Here is a 12,235-nt window from a genome sequence, read left to right as displayed (position 1 = left end):
AATTAACAATTGAAGTGAATAATCAGTTGACCGCCTTTGTTCAATGCTGTATCTTGCAGGAATCTGACTTCTACAGATAAGTCAGCATAGGACTATGGTCTTTTTTCTCTTATTGCTTGGCTATTGTCCAGTAGCAGTTATTTCAAGCATGTTCAGATATTTACAAATAAAAAAAAAACAAGGTAGGTCGACCGGGATAAAGGGCTATATATAGATTTGGATTGCCATAAACTTGGAATTAAGGGTATGTTGGATAAAGCCAAATGTTTGCCTTGCAATAAAATTGAGAATGGAAATGGGGAATGTGCCAAAGAGACAACAACCCGACCATAGAGCAGACAACAGCAGAAGGTCACCAACAGGTCTTCAATGCAACGAGATATTCTCGCACCCGGAGGCGTCCTTCAGTTGGCCCCTAAACAAATATATACTGGTTCAGTGATAATGAACACCATACTAAACTCCAAATTGTACACAAGAAACTAAAAGTTAAAATGATACAAGACTAACAAAGGCCAGAGGCTCCTGACTTGGGACAGACGCAAAAATGCGGCGGGGTTAAACATGTTTGTGAGATCTCAACCCTCCCCCTATACCCTCTAGCCAATGCAGAAAAGTAAACGCATAACAATACGCACATTAAAATACAGTTCAAGAGAAGTCCGAGTCTGATGTCAGAAGATGTAACCAAAGAAAATAAACAAAATGACAATAATACATAAATAACATCAGACTACTAGCAGTTAACTGAAATGCCAGCTCCGGACCTCAATTAAACTGATTGAAAAATTATGTCTTCATCATATGAATATCAGGCACAATCCTCCCTGTGAGGGGTTTAGTATCATACCATCATAACATATATGAGAAGAACATAACCCGTGTCATACCAACAACTGGTTTATTAAGAATAAATGTGTTTAGTTCCGATGCAAAGACCCTATAAGTGAATCAATATTAACGCCAAAATATGCAATCTTTAATGACCTGACAACAGTATCGTAACTATATCCCTTCTTAATAAGTCTATTTAAAGGTTTTGTTAGCTTCTGAGGCGAATACTGACATTTTTGTGCTTTATAAAGAATATTTCCATAAAATATTGGATGTGAAATACCTGAACGTATAAGAAGTCTGCATGTTGAGCTATATTTACGAATGATGTCCTTATACCGATGATAAAATTTAGTAAATGTTTTGACTAATTTGTGATATCGAAAACCCTGGTGTAATAATTTTTCAGTAATACATAAATTTCTCTCGTTAAAATCTAAAACATTGTTACATACACGAGAGAATCGTACAAGTTGAGATATATAAACTCCGTAAGATGGTGACAAGGGAACGTCACCATCTAAAAATGGATAATTAACGATAGGAAATGAGAAATCATCTCTTTTATCATACATTTTAGTATTAAGCTTTCCGTTTATGATATATATATCAAGATCGAGGAAAGGGCAGTGGTCATTGTTAGTATTAGCTTTATTTAAAGTAAGTTCAACAGGATAAATTTCTTTAATATACATACTGAAGTCGTCATTATTGAGAGCTAAAATATCATCCAGATATCTAAAAGTATTATTAAATTTGTGTATCAGATGTTGTTTCGATGGGTCTTTGCTGATTTTTGTCATAAATTGTAACTCATAGCAATACAAAAACAGGTCCGCAATAAGTGGTGCACAGTTAGTCCCCATTGGAATTCCGATAACCTGACGATATACGGAATCTCCAAAGCGAACAAAAATGTTATCTAGTAAAAATTCAAGAGCAGATATAGTATCAAAGCATGTCCAATTGACATAGTTTTTTTGTTTATTGCTACTAAAAAATGACCTAAAAGAGTTTGAACATATATATTCACATTCTGACTTTTTAAATGCTATAGGCTACCTTCGGACGCTTCGTATAATTATTGCAAGGGATTTTAAACATACGGAGATCTTGACACCCTACCCTTTGGCAGGCATAGGATTTATTGACCGGACATGACTGCGCTTTAATCCACCAAGTGCATACAATGCAACAGACTGTAGGAAGGGTTTAACTGCCGAAGGGGCGAAGAAAAAATCCTGTTTTTTGCCCCAGTAAACCATTGAGATGATCGTTATGCAAGTTATGTAAGTCTAGCACAAATTCCCTTACCACTTACACCCCAAAATCCTACGAAAAATTTACGTACTAACATTTTTTAGCCTCTACAAGACAAGATCTCTTATAGGTTAACATAGCCAATTATGTGTCGGTCCTAAAAAGAAGTAACCCCTGTAATGATGATGTGTGTCCATCTTTTGCGAAACTATAGAAATTAAAAAAAACAACGAGAACAACAAGAAATAGCAAGACAAGACAAAAATACCGTAATGACTAAAAATATTTTCAACAGATTTACACCTATGCGTAGTAACTATTTTGTTGTATAAATATGTACTTCTTTTGAGTATGTTATTTTTCTAATGGGCCCGATTCAGTGATGTTTCATTTTACAAAGTCTACTAGAAAACACCCGCGAAATCGCGGGCAATCAGAGCATGGTTGAAAGTATGTAAAGTGTTGTAGGAAGAATTTTGCAAAAGATGTAATAACTGGAGAATTTCAGGCAAAGTATCAAAAGGCATAGGTACTTGGGGACAGGAAAATGTGTGTTTTTTTTTATCCCTCCTTTATTTGCCAAATTCCCATTTTTTTTGTTTTCTATTAATTTCAATATGAACATACATTTAGTATATTAAGAACATTCAAGTCAGGAGCCTGTGATTCAGTGGTTGTCGTTTGTTTATGTCTAAGCCTTACATATTTTTATTTCGTTCATTTGTTTGTACATATATAAGGCTGTTAGTTTTCTCGTTTGAATTGTTTTACATTGCGTTTCGGGGCCTTTTATAGCGGTATGGGCTTTGCTCATTGTTGAAAGCCGTACAGTGACCTATAGTTGTTAATTTCTGTGTCATTTTGGTCTCTTGTGGAGAGTTGTCTCATTGGCAATCATACCACACCTTCTTTTTTTGTTGTTGTTATAATGAATTTTTGTAAAAGATTTAATTGATGGAGAATTTCATAAAAGGTATCAAAAGTCAGGTGCTTTTGGGACAGGACAATTGTTTTCTTAGCCCTGCTCCTCCTTTATTTTTGAAAAGTTCCCATTTTTGTTATTTGTATTAACATTAACAACACATGCATACTTTTAGCGCTTAACTGTATATAATGAACATTCATTACTATAAATAAAGTGTATTTGCTTTTTACTTTCAATTCACAGGTTACTAATCGATCCACGGCGGTCATTTCTATATTATACAGACTCTCTCTCTTTTAAGTTTACTCTGTGACCGCCGTGGATAGTAAACTTGAAAAAGATAGCAGATAGAAAATATACTTTAGTAGTTTATGTATGTTCAAATACAGAAAAACGCAAACCGGAAGTCTAATATAACTTAAAATTTCGCCCAATGACGGACTCAATATCCGGATGCGTTTTTTCTTGTTTTTCTCCCAAAATAACTCAATCTGAATAATCATAAAAATGGATGACAAATACTACTATGCACTGTACCTAAAGGACACAGAGGCATGATGATTACTTTATTGTGGAAAGAAGAGAAGCGACACCCAAAATGAGGTCTTCTCGTTTAATAGTATAGATGATGACCGCCGTGGATAGTAAACTTGAAAAAGATAGCAGATAGAAAATATACTTTAGTAGTATATGTATGTTCAAATACAGAAAAACGCAAACCGGAAGTCTAATATAACTTAAAATTTCGCCCAATGACGGACTCAATATCCGGATGCGTTTTTTCTTGTTTTTCTCCCAAAATAACTCAATCTGAATAATCATAAAAATGGATGACAAATACTACTATGCACTGTACCTAAAGGACACAGAGGCATGATGATTACTTTATTGTGGAAAGAAGAGAAGCGACACCCAAAATGAGGTCTTCTCGTTTAATAGTATAGATATACAAATTATTTTTGCTAAGGATTCTGCTCATGCCGTTGCTATATATAGCGGCCGTTGCAATCTTGCAGTGAGGTGAGTGTTGTTTTTGCTCCGTGTTGAAGGTCTCACTATGATTTTGAGATGAAGATCAGCAATAAAAGCCTTTGTGTTTTTTTTTGCTGTATATCCTTGTTTTTTCTATTAAGATCCCCCCTCCCCCCCCCCCAAAAAAATCAAATCAACATAGCCTTCAAATTACGAATGCTTACCATTTTTTGTTGTTTAGACAAAAATAAATTTTAATTGTTCTTCAAGACAGTGTCTACAAATTGGTCAACAAGATAGAAATTGTCAGTAACCTTAATCTATAGGAGTTACTGCCCTTGAATAGTAATTTCTACTAAGTCTTTATTTTGTGTTTTATTTTGGGCAGAAACAGGAAATGAAAGTGATGGAATAAGAATTGTGCCATTTTTGAAAATGCAATTCTAATCCGTAATTTTCAATAGGAGAGTAGAAATATGGTCTAATGGATACCGTTCTTAAAAAAAAATCTTGTTGGATGTATAAATTCACGGCAGTTCAGAAGTCAGTTTCACAAAAAAAAAACTTTCCGATTAAGATTGATCGTAAGTCATGAACGATTTAGTATGTTTTCGATCAATCTTAGTATTTTTGTGAAATTGACTCCAGAATGTGGACTATTAATCAATCCGTTTAAACAACTATTTCCAGGGAAGGTCTTTGACCTACTGCAAAGCCAATTTTATCCTCAATGTTAATGCCCTGCCCCTCATTTCAGTCGATCAATTTTCTAGGCCCTCAAACTTTGTTTATTGACCAACATGATTTGATTTATTATTCATTTTGTTCTCGTTAAGAATATGCATTATTTTTTATCGGTACTTGGTGTCTCAGTTTGTCTTTTTATAAGTATTTGTTTGCACTTCAGGCTGACCTGATAAGTCAAGCCCCTTTAATAGCTTTTACACTGAAGCATGACCGGAGCGGGCACCCTCTTAGGCAGTCAGTGGGACCCCGATTATGAAAAATTCTTGATCCGCCACTGGATTGAACGCTCGCAAACATGTTTAACTATTCCTCATTCTGTATGTGACGGTCTCAAGTCAGGGGCCTGTAAATCAGTCTTTGTTGTTGGTTGCTTTCTGTCATATTTTGTTTTTCGTTTATTGTTTAATGATAAATCAAGCCGATTGTTTCTCTTTTGAATTATTCTATAATTTGCTGTCAGGGCCTTAATAGCGTACTGTTATGATATATGGGATTCGCTCGAATTGCTTACGTCGTTTTGTCTATGGCTATGGTTGAATAATTTAATTGTGGATGTAACGCGTCTTCTGATTGGCTGACGCTGTTTTGTTTATCAGCTCATAGACATAATTTAGTCATTTGACCATGACGTCATCAACGTTTTTTCATGGTTTACTCCGTTTCAAAATGGAATTTAGAATTAAATTATAAGAAATAACTGTAATATTTTTTCTGTCTATTCGAAATAACATAAAAAAGTGGTGCACACTTTAACATAATTTATACCCGAGTTTATTCAATTTATTTAATTTATTCAACGAGTGACCGAACAACACATTAAATCACGAATGCGCGTAGCGCATGAGTTAATTATCAGTGTTGTTCGGTCACGAGTTGAATATTTTTCGATATTTGAATTCTTTAATTAGTTATTTTTTTTTTTATCACATTGGCAAATGTCTTTTTTTTTTAAAGAAATTAATGTAAAACATGTAAGGAACTATATCTTTTTTCTACGCATTTACAATTTGTTTTGATACGCCGTTATCAATGTCTTGCCAACGCCTATTGTTGTATGACGTCAGTGAGTGAAATAACCACGTTTATTTCACGTGTGAAATTATCGGTTTTTATTTAACTGGGAAATCAATGTAATTCATTGCAACCAATGTAATAATCTTTGTGCACTACAGTTCGGATGTTATTTCTTCATAGACAGAAAAAAATATTACATTCAGTCCTTATAATTGTGTAAACAACCATCTTCATGGTAGTACGTAGATTCTTGAAAGTCAAAGATATCAAAACACATACGTTTAAATTTATATTCAATACAGAAATAACAGCTCTAAAATAATAAATAAATATACAATATCATACAATTCGACAGATCAAAAAGTAGTTATCATTCGGCAATCCTCGGTACTCTCCTTCTATCCGTAAAATGAGGTTACGGAATCGGCCGAGTTGAGACGAATAAAGTAGTTATAACACCTACAAGCCGAAGGCGTCGATCTAAACCAAGAAAGTGACCTGCTTCTGAACATACAATCTATATCACGTCCGAATCCAACTTTATACATTAACATCTTCTGGTGCCGGAGCTGAAAGAGAGTAATAAGAGAAAGACTATTTTACTTCATTAAGAACAGACCTAATCAATAAATATAAAAAAAAATCGTCTACATAGAAAGCAATAAAAGTAGTTAAAGCGGAAAGTTATATGAGACAACAACCTTAACAACACAATAAACTTAAAGACATCTGTGGTCTTAATAATAACATATATCTCCATATTAGTTTTTGGTCATTCCAGTCTACTAAAGTTTTGAATAAAACGAGCTGTCATGGAAAACCTAGAAGACGTGTAAAAAACATGGAATATATTAAAAAATTTCAAGACGAATACTCGTCTCGAATATGCTACAAATATTTGCCGCTAGGCATTTGTTAAAAACCGAAATCAAACCTGCAATTTAGAACGTAAAAATGGCAAAAACATTTTGTTACAAAAAATCGGCCGAAATTCCAAAAGTAAGTTTGTAAAAACATCTTTGTAGTTGCTACACGTCTTTGTCATTTAATGTCATGTGACATAATATCTTCTTATTTTTATATTTTTATCAGGGCAGAATATTGGCTTGAAACTTACTGAGAAAATGTCCGTTCCCACTATTTTTTGTTTGGTTTTCCTTATCAGGCATGGATGGTAACTGTGTTGTTGTAATAGGATATTCTCTGTCGGGTACATGTTTGGTTGTCATAGGGTATTCTCGATTGGGTAAATGAGTTGTTGTAACAGGATATTCTCGATTAGGTTCTGGCGTTGTTGTTAGAGGATATTCTCGGTCGGGTAAAATTGTCGTTGGAATTGGATATTGTGTTGAAAGAATAGGAAAATGTGTTGTAGTAATAGGATATTCTCTCTCTGGCAAATGTGTTGTTGTTTTAGGATATTCTCTCTCTGGCAAATGTGTTGTAATAGGATATTCTTTCTCGGATAAATGTTCTGTTGTTATAGGATACTCTCGTTCCGCTAATTGTTCTGTTGTAGTCGGATATTCTTTCTCGGGTAGTTGTGTTGTTGTAGAAGGGTATTCGGTTTCTGGTTTTGACGTTGTTGTGGTAGAAAGTCTTGTTGTCGTAGGCGAAAGTGTTGTTGTTGTCGGCGGAAGTGTTTTTGTCGTAGGCGGAAGTGTTGTCGTCGATGGTTTTGTCGTACTCGATGATTTGGTCGGAATAGTAGTCGATGGGATTGTTGTCGTTGGCATTTTGGGTTTAACTGTGTGTACGGTTTCTACCGTAGCTAAAATGAAAAATACGAATAATTATTATACTTACATATTGATATCAAGAGTAAAATTGGTTTTTGAAACTACTCGCCACAATGACATTTTGTCCTCAATGTTGTGCAAATAAGCAACCCAAATGTATATAATATAAAGATTATTGACATTGAATTCATACTATATGTATTTACAAATTCAGATTATCATTGACCATTGATATAGTTGCATTGTTCGTATCCCATGTTCAGAGGCGGATTTAAGGGGGGGGGGGCAGGGGGCACGCCCCCCCCCTTTTTGGGAAAAAAATTGGTTGCTTATATAGGGAATCACTGAATCGTGACTCGAGGGCCCCCTCTTAGGTCAGTCAGTGGGCCCCACGTATGAAAATTTCTGGATCCTCCACTGATGTTTTGAAAGAAAGTCACGTCATTGGTTGAAGTTCCGAATGGATAAAAGTAGGAGATGAGATAGCAGTTTCATTTTCACTTTATTTCGTACCTAAAAGCAAAGACTGTTTTTTAATCTGTTGTCAATAATGTAATGAAAAATGAAAACACTTCTAGTTTTCGAAACAAAACAAAAACAACAATGAAATGAAAACGGAGCTTTTGATCGTTTTTCAATTGGAAAAGCTAATATAAAAAACCCACATGCAGCATGAATAAAGGAGGTTAAGGGTATACAGCAATATGACAGCAACCCGGCGACACAGAAAACCAAAAAAATCTTGTTTGTTTTTTATAGCGAAAAGCGAGTGGAAGAACACTCGAGAGCTCTTATCTAAACAATTATAACATTATAACTAGACACAAATTTATGAGAATTTGCAGACGTGACATTTATTTTTAAATAAGGTGTCAAATATAAATAATGTACATTGACGATTAATATAATACTTACGAAACTGACAAATGTAAGAGAATTTATTAGGCCATAAGTGGCATTCCCTATCATGCCACAAGCCGTGGTCTCCCATGTGTATTTGTACACAATCTTGTGTAAGGTGTAAGATTCCGTTGCCTTCATGTACTGCCCAATGACTGTAGGATAGGGGCGATCCTAAAATAAAATCATACACTTAATTGTTATGTTGGAATGAAAAACGCATTTATTTTAAGGTTGAAATAATAACACTATTTCCGTACAACCCATATGCATTTTTCATACATATTTTAAAATCCCATGCCTTTCTACCTATAGCTAGTTTATCATTTACATTTTATCACATCTTTGGGACTAATTCTGTTTTTTTCTCTTTTGAAAATAATAGACCAAGCAAGAGAACGTATTTCAGTCATTCAGTTTGTACCACCAATCAAACTTCCGTATCTTTATTTAAGTCATTTAACATGCAGATTCAGAATTCAGTTTATTTCTTTTCTATTTTCTTACTATTTTTTGGATTCGGGATCCTGATTTTATTTGCTTAGTTTTTAGTCTGGCCTTTTAGACTACATATTAGGGGTTACATTAAACAAATTTTGATAAAAGCACACATTGGTTGTTTTTTTTAAGAAAAATACGACTAAATCTCTTTTTTGACGATTGTTTTTTAATTCAATTTTGCCATCTTAGATTTTTTTATTGCCTCCATGTCTTTCTAATAGTCTAAGGTAACGGCCTATACATTATTTTTTATTTTGAAGTCTTATATATATATCAAAACATACCATCCACCCATACGAAGTGTTTTTCACGGTGCCTATCGTTTAGTCCAATCCAAACTGCCTGTTTACCAACATTTAATTTCTGTAGTGTCGTCTGCAGATAATATTGGACATCGTAACTTTTTACCAGAGCCAGATCACCACCTCTGTTGTTACAATCATGTCTCGCGCCATCCCAATACTCCTTCCGGTTCAAAACAAACTCGTAGCAGACTTTCTCAAATACTAAATGTCTATTGCCAGTGTTGATATTCGAAGGACAGCTGTATGTCGAATATGACAAGGGCATACTCCATGATAACTTGAAAATTCCTGCCCAAAAATATAATAATAATACAAAACTATATAACTATTTTTTAATAATGCGTTTCGCATTTAGTGTTATGGACAATTTTACATGAATTTATTACTCAATGGTCCTTCTTATAGTTTCAATCTTTACTAAACATATTTCAATCTTTACTTAACATATTTCCATCTTTACTAAACATATTTCAATCTTTACTTAACATATTTCCATCTTTACTAAACATATTTCCATCTTCACTAAACATATTTCCATCTTTACTAAACATATTTCCATCTTTACTAAACATATTCCCATCTTTACTAATCATATTTCCATCTTTACTAAACATATTCCCATCTTTACTAAACATATTCCCATCTTTACTAAACCTATTTCCATCTTTACTAAACATATTTCAATCTTCACTAAACATATTTCCATCTTTACTAAACATATTTCCATCTTTACTAAACATATTCCCATCTTTACTAATCATATTTCCATCTTTACTAAACATATTCCCATCTTTACTAAACATATTCCCATCTTTACTAAACATATTTCAATATTTACTAAACATATTTCCATCTTTACTAAACATATTTCCATCTTTACTAAACATATTTCAATCTTTACTAAACATTTACAATACAATGCGTCATGTGTATGTTATTTGAGCATTAAACAGCTGTATATGGTGTTGTTCATCAGGTTACAAAATGATAAATATCTAGACATGGTTCACACTACAAATTTGATGAAGTTTGACAAATGTTTTGAGTTTCCCTGCAAGATAACGAATATGGATCTACATAAATAAGACCGAAGCCTTTTTTAAAAATACAACCATGATATCTTTTTTCATTTTGATTAACGATGTCCTTCAATGCATTTTTTTTTCCAAAACGCGTAACCATGATTTACAATATTGTATATAAATGGTCTACAACCAATAATACTCAGTATTGACTATTTTTACTGGCGTGCTTTTGTTTGGCTTAAATCAGTTTTTCCTATCCCGTTCGAATGATCGTTCGTTCATGATAAATGATGTATCTTATTTTAACAGTCTTATTAATTTTGAAAGATATACTGAAAAAAAAATTAAAATCACAAAATTACTGAACTCCGAGGAAAATTCAAAACGGAAAGTCCCTAATCAAATGACAAAATCAAATAATAAAACATATCAAACGACCATTATGGACAACTACTGTCATATTCCTGACTGAGGCGACTAAAATTTAAAAATTGTGTTTTTCCCCCATTTTTGTTAGATTATCATTTAATGTGATAATCGTTGGAAAAAGCGGCATAACTCAATTTTATATTGGTATGTGCTTTAACAGGGTACCCCAAAAAATTACTAGTAAACAAAAATTAAAAATCGGATGCCTTTATTATATCCAAAATTAATTAAGAGGAACAGAATGAAACATTTTGAAAATTATTTATTTTTATGCACAATGCAATTTATTAACACTACGTTGCTATTTTTTTTTAAAACTTTTAAAATTTAGAATACTGCATACAACATCATCATGATCATGCACCATTTATAGTACCAAAGTACATTATATACAGTTTTGAACATGTTGTTCGCTGCGGGAGATATTTTGTTAAGCATACACTTGGATGAATGTACACATTTAGTGACCCATATCGTACTTAGTTTTACTTATATTCAAAGTTATAATTTGCAATCATATATATTAGATATTTTTTTATAAAGTTTTATAGATCATGATAAAGATAACAAAGAAATTATTAATAGAAAAAATACAATTTCTTACCACAAAGATAGATAACCTTGGCAATGCAAAATATAGAAAACTCCATGTCTCCGTAAATATGGTCAGTTCGGAAACAACAATTTCAATAAAGGTTATCACTTTTACATAGGATCACTTTTACATATGTATGTATCTAATCTAACCCAATAAATCGTACGATGTTTCATACTGCAAAAACGATTTACCTCACCTGATTCAGGTTGGCCTTGTGGACCTTTGCTAAAATTCTATTTATAACAAGGCATCCGTCGTCCGTCTTTTTTCTAAAGCATCTTCCTCTTTAGGGACTTATCATTTTTTACCTGGGAGCGAGGGGGCTGGTCATTTTGAAATCAAGCATAAACAATTTCTTAACCACCCCCTGTAATATTTCACTATTTTTATTTGATTCCCCCAAAGAAAAACATTTGAAAAATTTGATCCCCCCTCTATTAAACAATCCAAATTTTTAACATGCAAAAACTTATCATGTTTGAGGGGAGCATGACCTTTTTCAGGACGTCGGGATAAGGTGTTTTTAAGCTCGGGATTGATCCTTTTTGGATCCAGGAATTCTTTTTTTGAATTTCGGGATGTCGGGTTTTCGAATTCTTTAAATTCAGTACCTTGGGATTTCATGCTTTTAAGCTCGGGAATTCGAGATCGAGACCCCTCCGAAACCCCCCTCCCCATGCTATGTCACGAAATTTTTGAAAATGAAATATTCTCAGTGGATTGAGTCCTAAAACATATTTGAGGGAAAATTGTCTTGAAATATGGCTCTTCCATCAATATAAGAAGGTAGAGCAAGCCAGTGCTTTTTTTGTTTTTTTTTTTATTATTTTGAAACGGTAACAACACATTATTTACTAAGAGGAATCTATTATATGTCCCTTTCTTAAACGCTGCATAAACTTTTTTTTACGTAAGGCCTTTATATTGAAACCTCAATTGAGTCGCTTAACTTTTATATGGATAATTCATGCTCTCCGCTAAAACAA

At 33.4% G+C, this 12,235-nt stretch overlaps 1 protein-coding gene across 1 annotated transcript; it reads right to left on the bottom strand.

The window, feature by feature from the left end:
* Nucleotides 1-6,028: 6,028 nt before the first annotated feature.
* On the bottom strand, nt 6,029-11,400 carry LOC143056559 (uncharacterized). The gene is made up of 5 exons (XM_076229662.1): nt 11,256-11,400; nt 9,177-9,485; nt 8,407-8,565; nt 6,870-7,523; nt 6,029-6,321 (listed from the first exon to the last, which is right to left on the bottom strand). Exons 1-5 carry the CDS (start codon nt 11,299-11,301, stop codon nt 6,293-6,295), a joined length of 1,197 nt encoding a protein of 398 aa, XP_076085777.1. The 5' UTR covers nt 11,302-11,400; the 3' UTR covers nt 6,029-6,292.
* Nucleotides 11,401-12,235: the final 835 nt, after the last annotated feature.

This window comes from Mytilus galloprovincialis, chromosome 13 (genome assembly GCF_965363235.1).
Source record: "Mytilus galloprovincialis chromosome 13, xbMytGall1.hap1.1, whole genome shotgun sequence".
Lineage (NCBI taxonomy): Eukaryota > Metazoa > Mollusca > Bivalvia > Mytilida > Mytilidae > Mytilus > Mytilus galloprovincialis.
The sequence above is the reverse complement of the archived record's forward strand: the minus strand, read 5'-3'. Positions and strand labels throughout refer to the sequence as shown.

Coding starts and splice junctions, on each gene's coding strand:
- LOC143056559 (XM_076229662.1), bottom strand. CDS start 11,301: ATGGAGTTTTCTATATTTTGCATTGCCAAGGTTATCTATCTTTGTG. Junction 9,486..11,255: donor CAAGGTTATCTATCTTTGTG/GTAAGAAATTGT, acceptor ATTTTTGGGCAG/GAATTTTCAAGTTATCATGG. Junction 7,524..8,406: donor CTCTTACATTTGTCAGTTTC/GTAAGTATTATA, acceptor TTTTCATTTTAG/CTACGGTAGAAACCGTACAC.